A 25,030-nucleotide genomic window follows, 5' to 3' on the forward strand; every position below is an offset into this window, starting at 1 on the left:
AAATTCGTCATCGGTTTTCCTACAAATGCTACTTCCTTACAAGCTACATACTCTCATCCAAAGTTACTGGATGGTTTATCAAGTGCTACAATTCTCAGTTTCTGTTAAATGGACTATTTACGTTCACATCAAAGAAAGACTCTTGTTTTTTATTGGTTAAAGGAACACTATAGTCACCTAAATTACTTTAGCTAAATAAAGCAGTTTCAGTGTATAGATCATTCCCCTGCAATTTCACTGCTCAATTCACTGTCATTTAGGAGTTAAATCACTTTGTTTCTGTTTCTGCAGCCCTAGCCACACCTCCCCTGGCTATGATTGACAGAGCCTGCATGAAAAAAAAACTGGTTTCATTTTCAAACAGATGTAATTTACCTTAAATAATTGTATCTCAATCTCTAAATTGAACTTTAATCACATACAGGAGGCTCTTGCAGGGTCTAGCAAGCTATTAACATAGCAGGGGATAAGACAATCTTAATTAAACAGAACTTGCAATAAAGAAAGCCTAAATAGGGCTCTCTTTACAGGAAGTGTTTATGGAAGGCTGTGCAAGTCACATGCAGGGAGGTGTGACTAGGGTTCATAAACAAAGGGATTTAACTCCTAAATGGCAGTGGATTGAGCAGTGAGGCTGCAGGGGCATGTTCTATACACCAAAACTGCTTCATTAAGCTAAAGTTCTTCAGGTGACTATAGTGTCCCTTTAAGTTTTTCTGACTGATCTGTGCTGCTGGAGATTTATTGTAAAGAAAGTTATACAAAATACTACACTAGCACAATCTACAATCATTCATGGAATGCAAAACAAAATGTAAAAATCATACTTTTTTTTCCCCACTGATCCCCAGTGGTGATCACTTGATTTAACAAACTAAATTGTTTGCTAGTCCTGTGGTGTGGCCCTCTTCATTTCACAAGAGTATTACATACAATGCCTGTAACAGAGCTCCAATCCCAGCGTATAACGAGAAAGAGAATAAGTGATAATTGGCTCTCGTGCAGCCTTTCAGCCTTTCATTCCTAGTGGAAAAATATGTGCCAGTGCAAGCACACTGTACTTCTCAACTGCCCCAATTCTGGTGGGACAATCTAAATTTCCAGATCCAGTTCTGCCATCCCGACTTGAAGGAACCACGGAACTATCCCCAACAAGCATAGCACATGCTCAGTGCTACCTGCAGGGTTTGCTCTTAGTCAGCGTGCTTCAATGACAGCAGCCAGGCTTACCTGTTAATCCTTTTGGGACAACTTGACCCCTTACTGTGTGATTGCATTACTGTTACAATCCCTCCCGCCTCCCCCTTCTCCCCCCGATCAATGTCCCGATTCACACCAGAGTTGGAAGACTGTCATGTTACATGATATTGTTTTATTATAATGTACTGTTTCTTTAATGTTCATCTTAAGTTTTTCTATTGTGCCACTCCATAGTTTGCATGCTGCTTCAGGTACTCCCCTCCCCCTCTCCAGTATTAGTGTTTTCTATGCTGTACATTCATATGGGACTTGTTTCTCTCCTAACCTGTATGGAAGAATTGTTCTTTTACCTGTCGCAACTGCACATTATACAGATCATACGACGAATAAACATTGTCAAATCTTCTTTCATGTGAGTTGTGACTGAGTAAACTATCTGGGAAGGTGATTTGGTATGGATAATCTCATCAGGGCAATGAGCGCCATGTGCTCCTGAAAAACACATTCATAGCCTTTGCAGCCGTTCCACAATAAAGACAGACATTAAAGACTCATTTGTTGATTGCCCTGGGGAGTTTTTGAGTGCAATCATAATATAAGCAATAATCAACTACATATAAAACTAGCCACTTACCTAAAATAGGTGGAGTGTCAGAATTAGGAAGCATATCATTCAAAATCAGCAGTAGCACAGAGAATCCCAAGACCACAGTAATTTTGAAAGCTAGTCTGTCTTCATATGACTGGATGAACATACTGCATATATCCACGAAAAGCATGAGAACAGCTGGGATAATGAGGTTAATAACATAATTTAGAGGAGTTCTCTTTATTTTTATCTGGGAAAAGAAAAAAGGTACAAAAATGATTCTGTTCATTAAAAATGCATGTTAACATTAAGGTTAAACAATCAGTATCTGCTGAAAGTGTAAATAGCTCTCTATTCATCAAAGTCAAACTCCTTATTAAAAGCCAGTAGCATAAAGTGGAATCAATTATTCCTTTAAAATAAAACAAAGAATAGAGCATATCTGGTAACATGCTCCTCACATCTAAATAGGCCAGTGTTCTACAGAAAAAATCTTTACAGCATATATACATTTTATGTGTCCAATGGAAAAAATAAATGATTTTTCTTAAATGACCATAACTATGTATCATTAATGTTTCTTTTATACTTATTATTTAAAAAAAAAAAAAAACTATTAAAACATTGACTTTGGCAAAACATTTGAAGGAATACTCCAGGAAATTAAAAAGTGCGTTTTAGTGGTTAAGGTGGCGCGAGTATCTTCCCAAGATAAGTAGTCAAACTGCTTACAAATGGTTTGACAGCTTTCCTTGGGACCCACTGGCACAGGGCACAGCCTCCAGGACAGCAAGAAAGGAAAGGCAAGGATTTAGCTTTTAGTTACCTCTGTTGGTCAACGTTATTCTGTTTTTTAAATACTTGCTGTATAACACTGCAGAATATGTAATAATAATAATAATAACAATAAAATGGTATAAGGATCATAAGAGATCATAATATGAAGCAATATGGCATATTAAATCATGGAAATCTGAACTATGACATACTGTTATTCTAAAATCCATATCCGAATTGATCCATCAATTTATTTTTCATTGCTATACATGTGTCTGAACAAATCTTATCAATTTACTCTTTTGTGATCCAAGAGGTCCAGTGATCATAAACCAGTCATAGACTGCAGTTTTGCCCTTTCAGATATCAACTGAATAGCTCCATTTCTGGTCTGGAAGTTGAAGTCTGTCTTAGAGTATATAACTAGGAACCAGAAACATTGTGGAGAGATAAAACATAATAAATACAGTACATTTAGAGAAATTACTATTATGCATCACCGGCATATCTCAAGTTGAAAAGTACTTATTGGGCATAGAAACTTGAGAAATGATATTTCCACAACTTCCAAAACATACTGCAACTATCTTCCTGGCACCTATACATATCAAAGGTTCATGAAGTTTAATAACAAGTATTATGTAGTTAGCTTTTTTTATGGTATGTATGTATAGTTCCTCCTCATCTCTGTCTTTTCATGGTTTTTCTACTATGACTTCATGATATTTCTTCAATTGCATACATCATAGAACTCAACGTAATAAAACACATAGAAATGTGAGTACAAACGACCATAATTATGTAAGTAACTGGAGTCATTGTATCACTTACTTCATATTTCACTACATCAAATTTTGCTCCATCATCATACTCGTCTGTCTTGTTAAGTACAGTGATGCTTATCAGGTCCCAGTCTCCTTTACTGGAAAATGATTGTTTAGATTCATTGGTCGCTGTACTGGAATTAGTAAATGGTACCATAAGGATATCATCAACTGCAGAAGAAGAGAACCTATGTAAACCTCAACTATGAGTTGTAAAATTCATTCAAAATATGTTAACAAAAAAATGTATTCTACAAAAGAAAAAGATTACCAAAAAAGAAAATAAGGATACATAATGTGAATTTTCAACAATGCAAAATATGTGTAATGAGACAGGATTATACAGATAAACTGTAGGCTCATGGAAACACTAGGCAGCTTAAACATGGATTAAGCTATCAGGGCACAAACTGTGCAGGGCTTGCAAAAATATAGAACATAGATGTTATGGAGAGAACAAGTTACATATTTAAGTAATATGCATTGATCAGCCACTAAATTAAAACCACCTGTCGATTCCCCCTCATGCTGCCAAAACAGCTCTGATGCGTGGAGGCATGGACTCTGTGTGATCAGACCAGATGGGCTAGCCTTCAATCCTCATTTGCATCAGTGAGGCCTTGGATGCCCATGACCCTGACACCAATTCAGCAGTTGTCCTTCCTTAACCCCTTAAGGACACATGACGTGTGTGACACGTCATGATTCCCTTTTATTCCAGAAGTTTGGTCCTTAAGGGGTTAAACAACTTTTGGTAAGTACTAAACACTGCATACCGTGTACACCACACAAAACTTGCTGTTTTAGAGATACTCTGAACCCGTGGTCTAGCATTCACTATCTGGCCCTACTCAATATCACCTAGATCTTTTTGTCCTGCTTTCAACACATTAAATTCAAGAACTGACAGTTCACTTGCTGCATAGTATATCACTTGACAGATGCCATTGTAACGATATAATCAATATTATTCACTTCTGCTGCCTTTGGTTTTAATGTTGTGGCTGATTAGTTCTATATTATTTTGTCCTTGGCCTTGCTCCCGTTCCACCTCTTTGGCTGACATCATCAGAATTGATCATCAAGGAGTCGGGGCCAAACACAGACTGGTCAATCAGCATCTCCATATAGAGATGCATTGAATCGATGCATCTTTATGAGGAAAGTTCAGTGCATGGAGACACAGAACGGCAATGCTGCCCCCTTTGCAGCACTGCCCCAGAAAGCACCTCCAGTGACCATCTGCCACTTAAGCCATCCCCAAAAGAAAACATTGCTTCAATACTTTCCTATGGGGTTTTACTGACGCTGGATTCTGGAGTCTGTTAGGCAACCTTGAGTCCGGTAAACTCCCAGAAGCACCTCTAGTCGCTGTCTAGTAGACAGTCATTAGACGTTGTCTTAGTGCTGCAATGTAAACATTTCAGTTTCTCAAAACCCGCAATGTTTTACATTGGAGGAAAAAGTGGGACAGGGACACTGCACCTAGACAACTTCATTGAGATGAAGTGGTCTGGGTGCCTATAGTGTCCCTTTAACATTAAACTTAACTTTAAACATTAATTTGTGTACAGATTTTGTATTGATGACATATCCTGGTTTGTCCTGTGGTTTACTCAACCTTGTTTGCAAATAATGTCCTCAATGTTCCATTATTCCTCATATCTACTAACATTTGTTATTTGAGAAAGGCCACTCAATAGTCTTACTCTTGTATTTGTAGGAAGAAGGAGAAGTGTTTACTGTTAAATGAGTGGTTGTTAATGGAGATCTCTCAGAAGAAAGCAAAAAGCTTTACACTAAAAGTCAGCATTTATTGTGCAGTCCCAAAGCCATCTCAAATCCTGTACATTACCAAAATATGTAAATCTCTTTTTGCCTTACACCAAAGCAAAGAAATGCTGATAATTGAGGATTTAACTGAAAATGGATCTGTAAAGGATTAATTTTACCATTGTCTTCCTAGTTAAAATATATTGGAAAAAGAGCATTTAAAAAAATATACACTGCTAAAAAAATAAATAAAGGGAACACAAAAAGAACACATCCTAGATCTGAATGAATTAAATATTCTTCTGAAATACTTTGTTCTTTACAAAGTTGAATGTGTTGACAACAAAATCACGCAAAAATTAAAAAACGGAAATCAAATTTTTCAACCCATGGAGGTCTGGGTTTGGAGTCACACTCAAAATTAAAGTGGAAAAATACACTACAGGCTGATACAACTTTGATGTAATGTCCTTAAAACAAGTCAAAATGAGGCTCAGTTGTGTGTGTGGCCTCTACGTGCCTGTATGACCTCCATACAACGCCTGTGCATGCTCCTGATGAGGTGGCGGATGGTCTCCTGAGGGATCTCCTCCCAGACCTGGACTAAAGCATCTGCCAACTCCTGGACAGTCTGTGCTGCAACGTGACGTTGGTGAATGGAGTGAGACATGATGTCCCAGATGTGCTCATTTGGATTCAGGTCTGGGGAACGGGCGGGCCAGTCCATAGCATCAATGCCTTTGTCTTGCAGGAACTGCTGACACACTCCAGCCACTTGAAGTCTAGCATTGTCCTGCATTAGGAGGAACCCAGGGCCAACCGCACCAGCATATGGTCTCACAAGCGGTCTGAGGCTCTCATCTCGGTAACTAATGGCATCAGGCTACCTCTGGCGAGCACATGAGACCACCCCACACCATTACTGACCCACTGCCAAACCGGTCATGCTAGAGGATGTTGCAGGCAGCAGAACGTTCTCCACAGCGTCTCCAGACTCTGTCACGTCTGTTAAATGTGCTCATTGTGAACCTGCTTTCATCTGTGAAGAGCACAGGGCGCCAGTGGTGAATTTGCCAATCTTGGTGTTCTCTGGCAAATGCCAAACGTCTTGCACAGTGTTGGGCTGTAAGCACAACCACCACCTGTGGACGTTGGGTCCTCATACCACCCTCCTGGAGTCTGTTTCTGACCGTTTGAGCAGACACATGCACATTTGTGGCCTGCTGGAGGTCATTTTGCAGGACTCTGGCAGTGCTCCTCCTGTTCCTCCTTGCACAAAGGCAAAGGTAGCGGTCCTGCTGCTGGGTTGTTGCCCTCCTACGGCCTCCTCCACATCTCCTGATGTACTGGCCTATCTCCTGGTAGCGCCTCCATGCTCTAGACACTACGCTGACAGACACAGCAAACCTTCTTGCCACAGTTCGCATTGATGTGCCATCCTGGATCAGCTGCACTACCTGAGCCACTTGTGTGGGTTGTAGACTCCATCTCATGCTACGACTAGAGTGAAAGCACCGCCAGCATTCAAAAGTGACCAAAACATCAGCCAGGAAGCATAGGAACTGAGAAGTGGTCTGGGGTCACCACCTGCAGAACAACTCCTTCATTGGGGGTGTCTTGCTAATTGCCTATAATTTCCACCTGTTGTCTATCCCATTTGCACAACAGCATGTGAAACTGATTGTCACTCAGTGTTGCTTCCTAAGTGGACAGTTTGATTTCGCAGAAGTGTGATTGACTTGGAGTTACATTGTGTTGTTTAAGTGTTCCCTTTATTTTTTGAGCAGTGTATATAATTATCATCGCAAGAATTCAAAATTGTGTTAGTCTATCTTTATTTCATGTTGTATATTATAAAGAAATCATTAATCCTGATCTGGTGACTAGCTATTTAACTAGAATCTATGACTTTAGATTAAATGCAATCATTATAAACAATGTTTCCATTTTCCTATTTAAGAAACATACCTGAATACACAAAGGAACCGAGAGTCAGATCACAAGTCTGTGTGTCAAAGGGGAACTTGAAAATATTTACGGTACAGGTACTAACAATCCGTAATGGTTTAAACTGTCTCATCATTCCGAAATCATGCATAATGTAATAAGGAATTACAATCGGCTTGTCATCTGTTTAACTAGATTCAATCCTGTGTATAAAATGATGTTAAATCACTGAAAGAACTATGTTCAGTTTTATACATCCAATAAATTATGAAAAACACATTTTCTCAAAGATCATGGAACCCTTGCTTACCATACAGTGCATTTACAAAATCTCAGCGAAAATCTCTGCGATTTACAATCTATATATATTAAAAAGCAGAAAGAAAAAAAGATGCTATAAGGTCTCAATAAAAGACAAAAATTGAGACCTTTTGCATCACCTGGATATATATATAGCCATATAGGAGTAAAACAAGTATGTGGATGTACACTAAATAAGCCCTAAGGACCAGTGAGATCATATAATTGAAAGAAAAAAAGAAGAAGAAATAAAGTATATACAAATAACTAGTACCACTATATCTCCATAATGAGAGCAAACAAAGAGAGATAAACCTACTAGGTAAAAGGGTATACTCTACTAGAATAAAGCTTTATTAATAAATGGGCTAACCCAGGGGTAGGCAACCTTCGGCTCTACAGATGTTGTGGACTACATCTCCCTTGATGCTTTGCCAGCAATATGGCTGTAAAAGCATTATGGGAGATGTAGTCCAAAACATCTGTAGAGCCGAAGGTTGCCTACCCCTGGGCTAACCTATGAGTACCAATCCCAGCAGTGTATCTATTTAAATATCATCCAAGATAATGGCTAAAAACCACAGGGAGTACTAGGACTTCAAGTATAATAGTACAAGAGTACAAGGTCCAGGGGAGCCCCCTGTCAAGTCCTCCAAATGGATAATTAATAAAATATGAGGTCCCTAAATACAGGGACAATTATAAATCATTTTAGCCAGAGTGAAAGCATAGATAGATATAGCAGGGAGGAGGGATATAGAGTAAGAAAATCAGTTCAAAGTGAGCTGATAGTGTCAATTATAAAGCATCTCTCCCTGTTAAACTATCTAGATAGATATAGTGGTATTGGAAAAAGAGTAAAATAAATATATTATTTCAAACCATATTTAAATCAAATGCCCAATTCCCATTTTAAAAAGAAGTAGTATGGGAGAAAAGCCCGACGCGCGTTTCGGTGCTTGTATGCTGCACCTTCGTCAGGGGCCAACATGATAATGATCAAACCTCGCTTTAAATATATTGGGCGCCAAAGTGAATGGATAACTTCATCCAATTGTATCCGTCGATAAAAACCGCTCCAGGTGATACTGCCATAGGTAATCCCGTGGTCCAGTATTGACGAACAGGTCAGACCTCAATACCCCACGTGGTCGCAGCCTAAAAGTATCTGATTGGTGGTTGCTCAAAGTTGTGTGGAAACCACTCCCCATGTAGGCGGGATTACTCTTAGTTTAGAACGGAGTCTATAACAATGTCCAGCCCCCCTGAGCGTGATTTAACGCTTGCTCAGAGGCGAACTCAGATTATGATCCTACAGAATCCAACTCATATCGCTTCTAGGCAACATGGCGAAAATGCCCGAGTGGATTCCATTTAATTGAGAACGAATACAGCAGCCATAGAACAAATATAAAAAAGCCGTGTTTAAGATATTATATCTCAGAAAAGTAACAGATTTAATTGGTTATATATAAACATTTTCAAATAAAAATTATAATAGACAAGGAAGTACCAAGTCTGACTATATATATACCAAAATTGGCTATACAGTTACTATTGGCTATATGCATTGGGATACATGTAACTGTATAGCCAATTTTGGTATATATATAGTCAGACTTTGTACTTCCTTGTCTATTATAATTTTTATTTGAAAATGTTTATATGTAACCAATTAAATCTGTTACTTTTCTGAGATATAATATCTTAAACACGGCTTTTTTATATTTGTTCTATGGCCTCTGTATTCGTTCTCAATTAAATGGAATGGATTTCATGTTGCCTAGAAGCGATATGAGTTGGATTCCGTAGGATCATAATCCGAGTTCGCCTCTGAGCAAGCATTTAATCACGCTCAGGGGCGCTGGACATTGTTATAGACTCCGTTCTAAGCTACGAGTAACCCCGCCTACATGGGGAGTGGTTTCCACACAACTTTGAGCAACCACCAATCAGATACTTTTAGGCTGCAACCACGTGGGGTATTAAGGTCTGACCTGTTCGTCAATACTGGACCACGGGATTACCTATGGCAGTATCACCTGGAGTGGTTTTTATCGACGGATACAATTGGCTGAAGGTATCCATTCACTTTGGCGCCCAATATATTTAAAGCGAGGTTTGATCATTATCATGTTGGGTCCTGACGAAGGTGCAGCATACAAGCACCGAAACGCGCGTCGGGCGTTTCTCCCATACTACTTTTTAAAATGGGAATTGGGCATTTGATTTAAATATGCTTTGAAATAATATATTTATTTTACTCTTTTTCTCTACCACTATATCTATCTAGATAGTTTAAAAGGGAGAGAGGCTTTATAATTGACACTATCAGCTCACTTTGAACGGATTTTCTTACTATATATCCCTCCTCCCTGCTATATCTATCTATGCTTTCACTCTGGCTAAAAGGATTTATATTTGTCCCTGTATTTAGGGACCTCATCTTTTATTAATTATCCATTTGGAGGACTTGACAGGAGGCTCCCCTGGACCTTGTACTCTTGTACTATTATTCTTGAAGTCCTAGTACTCCCTGTGGTTTTTAGCCAGTATCTTGGAAGAGATCTAAATAGATACACTGCTGGGATTGGTACTCATAGGTTAGCCCATTTCTTAATAAAGCTTTATTCTAGTAGAGTATACCCTTTTATCTAGCATGTTTATCTCTCTTTCTTTGCTCTCATTATGGAGATATAGTGGTACTATTTTTTTGTATATACTTTATTTCTTCTTCTTTTTTTCTTTCAATTATATGATCTCACTGGTCCTTAGGGCTTATTTAGTGTACATTTACATACTTGTTTTACTCCTACATGGCTATATATATATAAATATCCAGGTGATGCAAAAGGTCTCATTTTTTGTCCTTTATTGAGACCTTATCTTTTTTTCTTTCTACTTTCATTAAAGATTGGGGTTAAGCCCCTGGAGTCCCCGTGCGGTACACAGGATTGTGAGTGCAGACCAGCACTTTTCCTTTTTTGGACTTAGGGCTTTGATCTTCTTCTCACTATCTTGTATTGCTCTTTATATATTAAAAAGCCCCTGAAATCATAAAGGAACCCTTCATTACCATAAGCACTTTAGTCCACAGTAGTGGTTATGGTGCAAAAAGTGTTTTGATGCCCTCCCAGTGTTAGAAGTCAAAACAGTTGCAAGCAATTTTCCAACTTACCCTGGGTCTTCTGGTCATGGGTTACCTCCTCCTCAAACTAACTCCTTGAACTGACCTAGCTTAGCAGTAAGTGCTCATTGGTTGAGGGCAATCTGATGCTCATCTCTGCCAATGAGTCAGCCCTGCACTGCATTGCTTAGCTCAGAGGACTTTCAGAAGTTTCATCTGAAGAGGAGGAGGCAAATTAATTTAAAGTACTGTTGGACTTTTTCCATATGTATTTAGTATTTACTTTACTTTAGTGGATAGCCAACTTATCTTCAATTTTATTGTTGTATTTTTTTCATAATTTAGTTGTTATAGATTTAAGCCCTGGAAGCTAGATTGAAATACTTGCATTTTTAGATTGTATTAGCAAGAATGGGTTCTCTAATACATACCGTATATACTCGAGTATAAGCCGACCCAAATATAAGCCGAGGCCCCTAATTTTACCCCCAAAAACTGGGAAAACTTATTGACTCGAGTATAAGACTAGGGTGGGAAATGCAGCAGCTACTGGTACATTTCTAAATAAAATTAGATCCTAAAAAAAATATATTAATTGAATATTTATTTACAGTGTGTGTATATAATGAATGCAGTGTGTGTGTATGAATGCAGTGTGTGTGTATGAATGCAGTGTGAGTGTATGAATGCAGTGTGTGTATGAGTGCAGCGTGTGTATGAGTGCAGCGTGTGTGTATGAGTGCAGCGTGTGTGTATGAGTGCAGCGTGTGTGTATGAGTGCAGCGTGTGTGTATGAAAGCAGCGTGTGTGTATGAGTGCAGCGTGTGTGTGTATGAGTGCAGTGTGTGTGTGTATGAGTGGTGTGTGTGTGTTGTAGAGCCCTGGTGGGGGGTGGGCAATTTTGTAAAAAAAAATATTATTATTATTTTATTTAATTATTATTATTTTTTATTATTATTTATTATTTAATTTAATTATTTTTTTTATTTTTATTATTACTATATTTTTTTTCGTCCCCCCTCCCTGTTTGATATATGGCAGGGAGGGGGGCTCTCCTTCCCTGGTGGTCCAGCATTGGCAGTTAAGTGGGGGGGAGAGGGGGGCTGCAGAGAGCGTTACTTACCTCTCCTGCAGCTCCTGTCAGCTCTCTCCTCCTCTGCGCCGTCCAGTCAGCTCTTCTGTCAGCTCCCACTTTACAGTGGGAGCTGACCGAGGTGCTGAACGGACCGCCGCGGAGGAGGAGAGAGCTGACAGGAGCTGCAGGAGAGGTAAGTAACGCTCTCTGCAGCCCCCACAGCCCCAGTCTGTATTATGGCAATGCAAATTGCCATAATACAGACTATTGACTCGAGTATAAGCCGAGTTGGGGTTTTTCAGCACAAAAAATGTGCTGAAAAACTCGTCTTATACTCGAGTATATACGGTACTTTCTTTTTTTTTTAATCCAAGATAAGTAAATAATCAAAGACAATATTACTATCCCTCTAATTCCAAAATCCAGTAGCCAGTATCAACTTGCAGGAGTAACCAATATAACTATATGCTACTAGCATACTTGCAGTATATTTTTGTTTTCTTAATGAATTGCTTAAAGGAACACTGTACTGTTAGGAATACATAACTGTATTCCTAATGCTACAGCCCTGGGGCTCCTATACCCCAACAGTAAACAAAAAAAACCTAAAATTAAATAAATTTCAAAACTAATTACTCACCCCTCTCTAGCGCCGAGTCTCCCTCAGCGCTGTCGCAACCTCTTCCTTTAGTGATGTCATTCTGGAGGCGTGCCTCCAGGATGATGGACCTATCCAGTGTTCCTCATAGAGGAGTATTGGACACCTTAGGTGCATGTGCGATGCTCACCATGATGTGCTAAAATTAGTGCCATAGAGAATCATTGAACACAATGCTTCTCTGTGGTCGACCCTGACGGCACTGCACATGTGTGCCTGACATCAGGGTATGTTACGGTATGAGAACCAGGAAATAAGATTCCTGGCTCTCATTTCCAGAAGGCATGGGGGCGTGGATTGAGGCTGTGCTTCTAAGCCCTATAATTAGTTACCAAGAGGGCTTTAGGGGGTTGGAGAGGGGGACAGGACTACAGGCACTATGAGAACTTAATTAATACGAAGTTGTCAAAGTGCCTACAGGGTCCCTTTAATAGTTTTTATTTGTGATTTTGCAGTCTGACCATCCCCCATACCCTCTATCCACCCCCCTTTCTATATGTGCCTCCAACCACCTTCCTAACCATTTTCACCTATGTTAGTACAGCTGAGCGCTACATAGATAGAGAAAGCATATTTTCTCCTCTGCCTGGTCTGTTTTTCTCATCATGTTCGGCTTGCACTGTGAGTAGAGATAGGTGGAAAATGAATGTTCCAAGCTGACAGACTAGTAAGAGAAGATTAAATAACCTTGCCTATGCTGCGATGAAGAAGAGACCAAAACATGAATCATATATGAGTTGATTGACAGTGTTTCTGCTGGTTTCTGAGATGTATCACTGTTAATACACTATGCAATGTTTATTTTTATTTGTTCAGAATGTATTACATATTAGGATTTTACAATATCAGTTTTCCTCTGTATTTTCACTGGTAGTAAATTATTGTAGTGTGTACACTTATGTATGCCCTGTATGATAACTACTATAGAGGTCTATACATACCAAATTATACATCCAGATATGTGCATCTAAATTTTACCTGTGATTCAAATCAAAAGTAGCTTAGGTACAGTGTTAATTTTGGCAGCAAATTTCAATATATTTGTAGTCAGTCTTTTGGCTAAAAAGCCATTTTAGTTTTAGTCGTAGTTTAGTAATCTGAATTGTTTCGGTTTTAGTCTAGCTTTAGTCGACTAAATCTCCAGTGGATTTTAGTTGACATGACTAAATTAGTTAAAGCCTCTATCTTTCTCTTTTTCCCAGGCTTCCCCAAACTCCGGCCTTCCAGATGTTGCTGAACTACAACTCCCATGACTCAATGAATGAAATAGATAGGCTTAGAATCATGGGAGATGTAGTTCAACAACATCTGGAGGGCCGGAGTTTGGGGAAGCCTTCTTTTGCCCCTTTCCCAGCTCCTTGGTGTCTCTTTGTGTCCCCACCAGCACCTCTAGGTGTATCTCTCCCAAGCCCTGGTCTGCCTCTTTTGCCCCTTCCACAGCCCCTCTGTGCAGTTATTTTTGGCGGCAAATTTACATTTCATAGTCTTTTGACTAAAATGCCATTTTACTTTTAGTCGTATTTTATTAATCTGAATTGTTTTAGTTTTATTCAACTAAATCTCAAAAATGTTAGTCAACTCAAATTCTGCTTAGGTAAAATATTGTATAATATATATGCTATTCAATTTGTTTTCTGTAAAAGAAGGTTTATCCTACATATAAACTAATATCAAACTTACAGTTCATAAATGTAGAGGTCTGGTTTCCAAAAGGTTGAATCAGGAACAATCACAGTGTCAATGTCACAAAAATTACTTGCATTCCAGGATATAAAATCATTCATCCATGCCTAAAAAAAATGTACAGTAAATTTGCTTAGAAGACACAAAATGAAAATGTTTGCTATAATAAGCAGGAAAGGCACAGCCTATTAGTGTATCCGTTTGTAATGACTAGAGCAATTTAATTCAATTAATTTACTTTGAAAATTGGATATCAAAACAAGGGGTCCACATAAAAGTGATATGATGAGTTAAAACTATACTTTTAATTGTCACATCATCCAAATATCAGCTTTCTTTCAACAAACAATCTATATTAATTCATATGTGTAATTATATATCATTTCTGTTTGTGCACACTTGTAAAATTCACAAAAATTGCATTAAGCAAACCTTATTTTAACCAAAAAAAACAAAAAAACGTAGGACATATTAATATTGTTAGTGATGTCGCGAACACGGAATTTTCGGTTTGCGAACGGGAACTTCCGCAAACGTTCGCGAACCGGCGAACCGTGCGAACTGCCATTGACTTCAATGGGCAGGCGAATTTTAAAACCCACAGGGACTCTTTCTGGCCACAAAAGTGATGGAAAAGTTGTTTCAAGGGGACTAACACCTGGACTGTGGCATGCCGGAGGGGGATCCATGGCAAAACTCCCATGGAGAATTACACAGTTGATGCAGAGTCTGGTTTTAATCCATAAAGGGCAGAAATCACCTAACATTCCTAAATCACAATGGATATGGATTGACACCTGACATATGACATATTGACACCTTGACATATGGATTGACACCTGTCCTCAGAGCCCCTGATACACACTGACACAGAGCAGAATAGGGACTGTTCCCCCTACATAGGGTCACTTGGAAGATATGGATTGACACCTGTCCTCAGAGCCCCTGATACACATTGACACAGAGCAGAATAGGGACTGTTCCCCCTTCATAGGGTCACTGTTACCTTCTCTCCCACTGCAACAGGCTGCAGGTTCACATTGTTGTTGCCCTCTGACTTGGTCACGAACAACACAGAAGATGGGGCTCTTGCAGGTTGAACCCCTCCGAATGAGGGTGCTGGCCTCCTTTTCTCTGGGCAGGTATTCCTCAAGTGCCCCATTCGGTTGCAAATAAAACATCTGCGACTATCTCCTTGTGCAGACATGGCACTAGCTCCCCCTCTCCCTGAGGTAGGAGCTGAAACAAAAGATGGCCCGCTAGGCCTGGTGATGGGGAGTCGTGGTGGTGTGGTCCTCCAGCTGGATGTTCCCTTGGCAAAACCTCTGCTCCGGTCCACTGTTGCTCAATTGGCAGTGTGGAAATCTGCCAGCTCACCCGCCTCCAATGCCGTTTTGGGGTTCCGGTCCAGCAACCATTCCTGTACATTGGCTGGGCAGAGCTGCAAAAACTGTTCTTTTATTAACAAGTCTTGCAAACTTTCCAAAGTGATAATCTCCAGCCCTGTAGTCCACTGTCGGAATGCTGTTGCCAGGTGCCCCACAACTGCTGCATAACTTTCTGTGGGATGCTTTTGCAAAGTCCTGAATTTCTTTTGGTACACCTCAGGAGTAAGGTTGTACCGTTTTTGCAAGGCAGCCTTAATCACATCATAGTCCTGGTCAAATTCTGCTGGAAGCGCAGCAAATGCTTCCAGTGCAGGACCTCTGAGACCAGGGGTGAGGTATTTTGCCCACTGGTCCTTTGATAGCTGGTACTGCCTGCAAACCTTTTCAAAACTGCGCAGGAAAACATCCAAATCACCATCTTTGTCCAAAGTTGGAAAATTCTCGTGGTTTGGGTGCAGAAGAGTCTCTGGAATTAATACTTATAGGGGAGGCAGTCAACCTCTCCAACTCAGCCATTTTTAGCTCATGCTCTCTGGCAGCTTGTTGCTCCGCGGCCTCTCTCTCAGCCTGCCGCTCTGCAGCCTCTCTCTCCCTCTCAGTGGCCTCTCTCTCCCTCTCAGCAGCCTCTATCTCCCTCTCAGCTTGGCGCTCAGCAGCCTCTCTCTCTCAGCTTGGCGCTCAGCAGCCTCTCTCTCTCAGCTTGGCGCTCAGCAGCCTCTCTCTCTCTCTCAGCCTCCTGATATTGAAGGATAAGCTGTAGTCTTTGGTTTGCGTCTGCTGAGTCCACATATTTTAACACCGTTTGTAAGTAACAATCCAAAGGATCTCCAGATCTCGGTACATCACGGACAAAAGCTACAGGTATCTCCTCTGCAGAGTTTGAGACATCACTTTGCACCGCTTGTTGCATATCATAGTCCACCAGTGCTTGCAATAGTTCCTCTTTTGTTTTTCCCCGACAGGGAATAGATATCTTCCGGCAAAGCTGGTCTAGCGCTGCCTTGGATTGCGCCTGGTACTCCATTTGGTAAATAAAAGATATCAAAGAAAAAACAGAGAAGGGGGGGACTGTTGAGGTGTAAATATATTATATATGCACTAAGTTCAGCCTTTGGAAATTGAGACACAATTTCTTTTAGAGATTGAAAATACACTGCAATACCGGTGCCGGCCTGTAGGTGGCGCTGTGTATGGAGAGAGACAGGGATAGGAAGCTACATCGTATCCCAGCTTCTCTCTCCTGACTGAATCCGCAGGGGAGCAGCACATGCAGCCAGAGACAGCCTATAGATCAGGAAAGTGATGCATGGTGGTAGGGGGGAGGAGAGCCTATAGATCAGGGAAGTAAGGCATAGGGTGGCAGCCTACAGATCAGGTAAGTGAGGCATAGGGGGGCAGCCTATAGATCAGGGAAGTGAGACATTGGGGGGTAGCCTATAGATCAGAGAAGTGAGGCATGAGGGTAGCCTATAGATCAGGGAAGTGAGGCATGGGGGCAGCCTATAGATCAGGGAAGTGTTTCATTGGGGGTAGCCTATAGATCAGGGAAGTGAGGCATGGGGGTCAGCCTATAGATCAGGGAAGTGAGGCATGGGGGGCAGCCTATAGATCAGGCATTAGGGCAGCCTATAGATCAGGGAAGTGAGGCATGGGGGGCAGCCTATAGATCAGGAAAGTGAGGCATAGGGGGGCAGCCTATATATCAGGAAAGTAATGCATAGGGGGCAGACGCCGATAGATCAGGGAAGTGAGGCATGGGGGGCAGCAGCCTATAGATCAGGGAAGTGAGGCGTGGGTGTCAGCAGCCTATAGATCAGGAAAGTGAGGCATAGGGGGGCAGCCTACAGATCAGGGAAGTGAGGCATGGGGGTCAGCAGCCTATAGATCAGGGAAGTGAGGCATGGGGGGCAACCTATAGATCAGGCATTAGGGCAGCCTATAGATCAGGGAAGTGAGGCATGGGGGGCAGCCTATAGATCAGGGAAGTGAGGCATGGGAGGCAGCTAAAAGATCAGGCATGGGGGAAGCCTATAGATGAGGGAAGTGAGGCATGGGGGGCAACCTATAGATCAGGTAAGTGAGGCATGGGGGGGGAGCCTGTAGATCAGGGAAGTGATGCATGGGGGTCAGCCTATAGATCAGGGAAGTGAGGCATGGGGTCAGCCTATAGATCAGGGAAGTGAGGTGTGGGGGGGCAGCCTATAGATCAGGGAAGTGAGGCATGGGGGGGCAGCAGCCTATATATCAGGAAAGTAATGCATAGGGGGCAGCAGCCTATAGATCAGGGAAGTGAGGCATGGGGGCAGCAGCCTATAGATCAGGGAAGTGAGGCGTGGGTGTCAGCAGCCTATAGATCAGGAAAGTGAGGCATAGGGGGCAGCCTACAGATCAGGGAAGTGAGGCATGGGGGGTAGCAGCCTATAGATCAGGGAAGTGAGGCATGGGGGGCAGCCTATAGATCAGGCATTAGGGCAGCCTATAGATCAGGGAAGTGAGGCATGGGGGGCAGCCTATAGATCAGGGAAGTGAGGCATGGGGGGCAGCCTATAGATCAGGCATTAGGGCAGCCTATAGATCAGGGAAGTGAGGCATGGGGGGCAGCCTATAGATCAGGGAAGTGAGGCATAGGGGGCAGCCTATAGATGAGGGAAGTGAGGCATGGGGGACAGCCTATATATCAGGGATGTGAGGCATGAGGTGCAGCATATAGATCAGGGAAGTGAGGCATGGGGGCAGCCAATAGATCAGGGAAGTGAGGCATGGGGGGCAGCCTATAGATCAGGGAAGTGAGGCATGGGGGTCAGCCTATATACCAGGGAAGTGAGGCATAGGGGGGCAGCAGCCTATAGATCAGGGAAGTGAGGCATGGGGGGCAGCAGCCTATAGATCAGGGAAGTGAGGCATGGGGGGAGCAGCAGCCTATAGCAGCAGCCTATAGATCAGGGAAGTGAGGCATGGGGAGGGGCAGCAGCCTATAGAAGGAGCACAAATGTGAAGTAGGAGAAGGAACAGAAATGATCAGGAAGGGACATCAAGGAGCAGAAAGGGTCAGCAATGAGCTGGAAGGGGCAGAAGAAGCACAAACGCAAACTAGAAGAAGGAGCAGAAATTAGCAGGAAGGGTCAGCAAGGAGCAGGAAGGGTCTGCAAGGAGCAGGAAGGGGCAGCAAGGAGCAGGAAGGATCTGCAAGGGGCAGCAAGGAGTAGGAAGGGTCTGCAAGGAGAAGGAAAGGCAAAGAGCAGAAAGGGACAGAAGGAGCACAAAGGTAAAGGAGCAGAAAGAATCGGAAGGAGTACAAAGGAAAAGTAGGAGAAGGAGCAGAAAGGGTCTGCAAGGAGCAGAAAGGGATTCAGAAAGAGAAAGGAGCAGAAGGGGGAGCAAAATAAGCAGAAAGTAGCAGAAAGGTAAAGGAGCAGAAGGAGCCAAGGAGGAAAGAAGACAGTGTCAGAAGAAAAAGAAGACTGTGTCAAATGAAGGAGAAGAAAATGAGATTGGAGCAGGAAGGACAAGTGAAGCGAACCCTACACTTTATTCTGGACACCACATTATAAGGCTTTGGTAACTGGGCCTGGCAGGGAAACTTTGGACCTTCTCATCTCCACAGGTAAAAAAAAATATCAGGGTTAATGTATTCACTTGTATTTACTGAGTGTCAGGAAGCACAGAGTGCTGCTGGGTAGGGGTGTCGCTGATTGGCTTGACCAGTCAGCTGGCACTCTAAGCCAATCAGTTGCTCCCCATTCATAAAAAAGTAAAACATTTTTATGAACCGGGAACTAGCGATTGGCTTAGAGCATCAACTGACCACTCTAGCCTATCTGTAGAACTCATGCCTGATGTCAATCTTCACTTCCTGACACTCCGTTTCAGAAGCCTAATACAAACATGAATTCCTGACACCATAGTTGTAAAAACGCTATTCACCCTGGCTTTATGTGATAATGACTATGCCCCTTCCAATTCATGACACTGTCAAAAAGGGACCAAGCATGGATGTCATTACAATTATGCCCCCCTCTGGAAAAATTCCTGCGGACGCCCATGTAAAAGGCCACTCTAAAATGAAACCGATTGTTGCAGCAGCTGTCCGGGTGGCTGGTCTCAGACGATCTTGGAGGTGAAGATGCTGGATGTGGAGGTCCTGGGCTCGTGTGGTCTGCAGTTGTGAAGCCGGTTGGATGTACTGCCAAATTCTCTGAAACACTTTTGGAGATAGCTTATGGCAGAGAAATTAACATTCAATTCACGGGAAACAGCTTTGATGGACATCCCTGCAGTCAGCATGCAAATTGCACGCTCCCTCAAAACTTGCAACATCTGTGGCATTGTGCTGTGTGATAAAACTGCACATTTTAGAGTGGCCTTTTATTGTGACCAGTCTAAGGCATACCTTTGCAATAATCATGCTGTCTAATCAGCATCTTGATAATCCACACCTGTGAGGTGCAGGGCCGGACTTGGAAAAAAATTCGACCCGGGTATTTTTTAATCACAGCGGCCCACTAAGAAGGGAGCAGGTCAGAGAGGGTGTGTTTTGTCATCACCAAAGACAAGTACGCTCCCTCTCAAAGTGAGCATGTTGGTTCAACGCTCTTCCAGGGCAGGCCATGCGCAGAGCTCTGCTGAAGAGCTCTAGCATGAGAAAAAGGCCCTGTATTTGTTCTGCACAGTGAAAGCAAATTTAATAACATGCTTGTGCTGTGTTTCCTTGCAATTTGTCTCTGGTGTCTCTATAAATGGGATACCAGGAGACATTGTGCATGTGTTTGGAGCCTGCTTGTGGGATTGCATGTGTGTAGAGTGAGCTAATTGTGGTGTGGTATTGTGTAATAAGGTCGGTTTTAGTCATGTTTGTGGTGTAATGTAATGCATGTTTGGCTAGGGGCTGTAGAGAGTGTGTGCATAGGGGTTGCAGTATGTGTGTGAGGGGTGCAGTGTTTGTTTGAGGGGTTCTGCCGTGTGTGTGTATATATATATATATATATATATATATATATATATATGTATATATATATATATATATATATGTTTGGAAGTATTGTGTATGTGTTGTGTGTGTGTGTGGCACAGTGTGTTGGGGGGGTTCTGTGTGTATGTGTGAGGGGTGCAGTGTGTGTGAGTGAAGGGTGCAGTGGGTGTGTGAAGGGAGCAGTGGGTGTGTGTGAGGAAGTGTAGTGTGTATGTGAGGGGTGCAGTATGTGTGTATAGGTGAGGGTTCCAGTGTGTGTGTGTGTGTGTGTGTGTGACTGGGCAGCTACTAATCCTTAGCAACTGGGCAGCAATAGCTATTTAATAGACATGCCCCTACCTGCGGCATGGTAGATGGAGGCATGAGGAAGTATTTGGATCTACCATGTACTAAATGGTGGTCATATTAATTCCCTCACTCACTCATGGCATAAAAGGATTTATTCTAGGTTTTAATAATAATATTTCAAGGAGGAAGCCTGTAGGTCTCAGCTTGTAATTAAACGAACAATCAAATGACCAACTTATTTGATCACCCAACAAGTTTCTTTCGCTGAGTTTTGCATTCAGCCATTTGTCATTCTGAAAGATACACAAATTGCTAAATTTTCTGACAAATATGTATTCGTCTACAAATGAATGCGCAGGTCTACTACTTATGATGATTGGTGTGTTCCTTTAAACAAAAAGGTGGCAGATGTCGAAGAAGAGATTTAATGACTGTTTTAGAAAATCAGATCTTACCATTTCAAACAGGATATATGTGGTTAAAGTCTGCATATTCATATTCTAAAAAATATAATATATGATTATTGAGGGAATAAGATATACTATATATTGGCATTTAATGCATGTATCCAATCTATTATAAAAATAAATATTTCTTGACAGCAATAAAACATATACAGATAAAACAAATGTAAGGAAAGACAAACTGGAGAGAAACAAATAAACATTTCTGTGAATGAAAATAACCATTTGTAACTGTGATGGTTGCTTTTCTCATCAATTTCATTTACATACTATCCATTGCTCTTTCTATTACATTGAAAATAACTGAGTTTAGGTAATTCAGTCTTTGCAGGATGAGAAAGTAGCTGTTAACCCCACACAATTGTACCTTCACAGTGGGTGAATGGTATATAATTGTATTAGCATATGTTTAATCAACCAATGTCCTAACTCCCTTAGCATAGAATTAAAATAATACAAATAATAATAATAATGTTCACAAAATAATTGCACCAAAAATGATCCTATATATATATAAGGCCACGTATTTGAAAGAGGAAGAGTTCTGTTTTCAAATAAGGCCTCTAACAACTGTATTTTTGGGGGCAAAATGGAGCTACCCCACTTCTTTGCTGTTTTTACCCATGGCAAATTTGTTATCAAGGGATTATGGATTCAATTGTGATCGGCCGATAGCTGCCTGAGCATGTGATTACTAATTTGAAGTAGGGGCTCTAATTTTTCATAAAGGGTTCTGTGTACCCCATTTTAATGCTTATACTGGGATGTGCATGTCACAGCTTTAGGGCGCTAAGCACCCTAAACATCACATAGTAGAGAGGTTTTTGCAATTTTGATCTGCTATCTAGGGGTGTATGAGACCCTATTTTTTTCACAGAGATGAGCTTCTTAAAGGGACATGCATCATTTTGAGACAACTTCTGTAACGGAGCTTCCTGTACCCCGTTTGGGTACCTCCGCCGACAGATGCTCCTAGTGCTCCCTGAGGACTCCAAGCACTCCACCAGACACCATCAGCACTGCAGACCCCACGAACAACCGCAGCTTGGTTGGGGTCTCGCCGTCTTCTACCCACCCTGGACCTATGACAAGGTTCCAGGTTCCAGTGGGTGAACCTCTCTTCCTTCAGAGAGCATAGCAGGAACAGCTCTTACAAGAGCTAGTGATTATCCAAGGGAGTATACTGAGTATAGCAATCCCTGGCAGTGATATAGCAGTTCCCTACAATAAGAGACAGAACTCAGTATTGAGGGTGAAGAGGTCTGAAGGTTTAATGGTACCGGTTGGCTTTATATACAATTCCTTGGGCCAGAGGCACACCCCTGGACCTGATGGAGCACCGCATTACAAACTGTAGAGACCAATAAAAACAATGTAACAATGCACAACACTCCCACATATACAGTAAACAATCCCTCCCCTCTGCCTGTGATATAATTAAGGTAGTTAATGCATTAACTTAATTATCCCCAGGCAGAAAAAAACACACATTTTTATAAAGTACCATAAGTACCCCAATGCACACCATATATGTCACATCTCCTGATAGCTCTGATCTGGGTGACCAACATATCCAAAAACCACCCAGATCAGGGGTTTATAAATTTTATGGAGGTTATATTTTTGCCCAGGTGAACCCAGGATTTCATGGCCAAAACAGTTCCATAGATATGCGGCTAAGTGGCGCTGGAGGACCGACCGGGAACCGCAAGCTAAGTCCCCTGAAGTCTATTCGCGGTTTTAGCCCATGCGAATAAGATGGCCACCACCACGTGTTCGAATGACGAATGGCGGCCACTTCGACTGTTCAGGAGTTCGAAAAAAAACATGTTTAAAGTCCCAATAGGCACAATTAGGGTCTCTCAGACAAAATAAATTAAAGGGGCTATAGTCACAGGGTAAAAGGCTGTCAAGTAGGCCTCCTCCAAAACTCAGTGGTGAAATGGCTTTCGTCACACACCTTCCCTTCCCGGGGGAGACTAACCAGGTACCTGACCTTCTGTCGGTCAGTGCCTGAGTTAGTCGAGTGACCCACCCTCGACAAACAATTGCTGGACCTGGTGGCCTCTGTAGCCAATCTCTGTCCTGTATGTCCCCAGCGATCAAGTGGGCATCTGGTACTCCTGGTCTCCCTTGAACTCCCAGGCATGGAGCTGTAGGTACTTGGTGGGCAGAGTCCAACCCCCCTTCTACGGGGTGGCCTGCAGGTATTCAGGCCCTGGACCAAGGACCGGTTGTGGAGAGGAGGAATTGCCTACATCCTTCCCTTGGCAGTCCTGCGGTGTGGGTTGGGGATTTGGACTGGCCAGCCAGCATCCCTGTAGGTCTGGTGCAGGGACCACGGTCCCATCCGCACCATCGGGGACAGGAGTGGTTGTCTCCTCTACCTGTAAGGTAAGCTGCCACTGGTGAGAGAGGGCGATATGCTCCTCTCTCTGTAACACACACTGCCACTGAAGAGTGAGAACGACCATCTCCACTCCCAATAACTTGTCCTGCTGCTGGGCAGAGAGACCGGTTGTCTCCTCTCCCTGGAAGGTAAGCTGCCGCTGGGGAGAGAGACCGACTGTCTCTTCTCCCTATAAGGTAAACTGCCGCTGGGGGGGAAGGACGACACCTTCGGCCCCCTGGGATGCACACTGCTGCTGGGGAGGGAGATTGCTTGTCTGCACTCCCTGTAAGATGAACTGCTGCTGGGGGGGAAGGATGACACCTTTGGCCCTCGCTCTGCTGATTTATTTTTTCTTATTTACCTGCTTCTTTTTTCTTGTGCTGTCCATGCCTACTTAAGGGGGCAGGCTTGATTTAGCCAATCAGTGTCCTATCCCTAGTATTATGGAAAAGTGCATTTTCCGACTCACACATGTGATGTTGGCAAATTTCTTCACCTTGTATCATCCTGACAGAGGACCTTATCATATAAACATAATTGATGACAGAGATGCTACTAAGCAACTGGGCAATATGTAGATGGCAAATCAGGTGTTATAGAAGAACCTGCATTGGAATGTTTTCTGGCTGCACATGTATATATTACATATGCCGTGTGCTTGTTCAAATTAGAAAGTATGCTGAAATGTACCATGAAGTACATACAATTGAATAGTAATGACAATTTGCCCTGGCATTTAGCCGTGGTACATAATTGAATATCATGCTGGAGATAGTTCCTAAACTTGGTCAGGTAGGTGCAGAGTAGTCTTGCTTTCTTGCTATAAGGGAGACAGATAAGAATGATTTTGCCACTTTTCTTTGTGGACATGCTTTTGCACGTTAGCATGTCATTCACAAAGTCCCTTTAACAATCTTCTGATAATTAGCTAAAACATGGAGATGTAAAGTGGTAATAACATTTGATTAGTGTCTTAGAAAAAGTCATTTTAAAAGTACGACTGGGTGCTTACCATCTCCACAATGGAATGTAAGTTGAAATTCACAAACACAGTTGTTGGATTTACCCAGTTATTTGTTGGACGCACAGTTATAGATAAACCATTCTCCAGGCTTTTTTGAAGCTTGATGAAATCACAGATCTGCTGGCATTGACCTATACCTGGTAAAGACACGATAAATAAAAATGCATAAAGAGAAATGTTATTCACATACTCATAAATCTCACCCTTACATCAAGTATGCACAATTAAATAAGATATCTAAAACTATTAGTAATAAGACTTGTATTTGGGTAGATGCCAAATTAAAAAGCTCCATGACCACACTTTTGACCCCTATGTTATACATTGAGATAGAGACATGACCAAGTAAGAGAGATAATAATATTAAATTTATATTTACTGGCCCTACATTGTGGAGGCACAAGAATATCTTCTGAACAGTGAGTGGTTATGGTGCTTTTTGTTTTTTAATTTAATCTGGGACTCTTGGTCTTACGTAGGCCAAACAATCTATTGACTCAGGCCTATCACCTTCTTCATCCCCTATTTCTATTGCTTATCTTCTTTTTCCTG

General features: G+C 42.0%; 1 protein-coding gene across 1 annotated transcript in view; it reads right to left on the minus strand.

The window, feature by feature from the left end:
* LOC134578579 (5-hydroxytryptamine receptor 3A-like) overlaps window positions 1-25,030 on the minus strand; it is a 54,645-nt gene that overhangs the window by 12,561 nt on the left and 17,054 nt on the right. Inside the window, exons 2-7 of the mRNA XM_063437548.1 lie at window positions 24,467-24,615; window positions 21,054-21,098; window positions 13,951-14,060; window positions 7,132-7,313; window positions 3,398-3,561; window positions 1,835-2,039 (exon numbers count right to left, since the gene is read on the minus strand). Of these exons, the coding sequence (XP_063293618.1) occupies window positions 1,835-2,039; window positions 3,398-3,561; window positions 7,132-7,261 (499 nt within the window). The 5' untranslated portion in view covers window positions 7,262-7,313; window positions 13,951-14,060; window positions 21,054-21,098; window positions 24,467-24,615. The remainder of the gene's footprint in view (window positions 1-1,834; window positions 2,040-3,397; window positions 3,562-7,131; window positions 7,314-13,950; window positions 14,061-21,053; window positions 21,099-24,466; window positions 24,616-25,030) is intronic.

This window comes from Pelobates fuscus, chromosome 12 (genome assembly GCF_036172605.1).
Source record: "Pelobates fuscus isolate aPelFus1 chromosome 12, aPelFus1.pri, whole genome shotgun sequence".
Classification (NCBI taxonomy): Eukaryota; Metazoa; Chordata; class Amphibia; order Anura; family Pelobatidae; genus Pelobates; species Pelobates fuscus.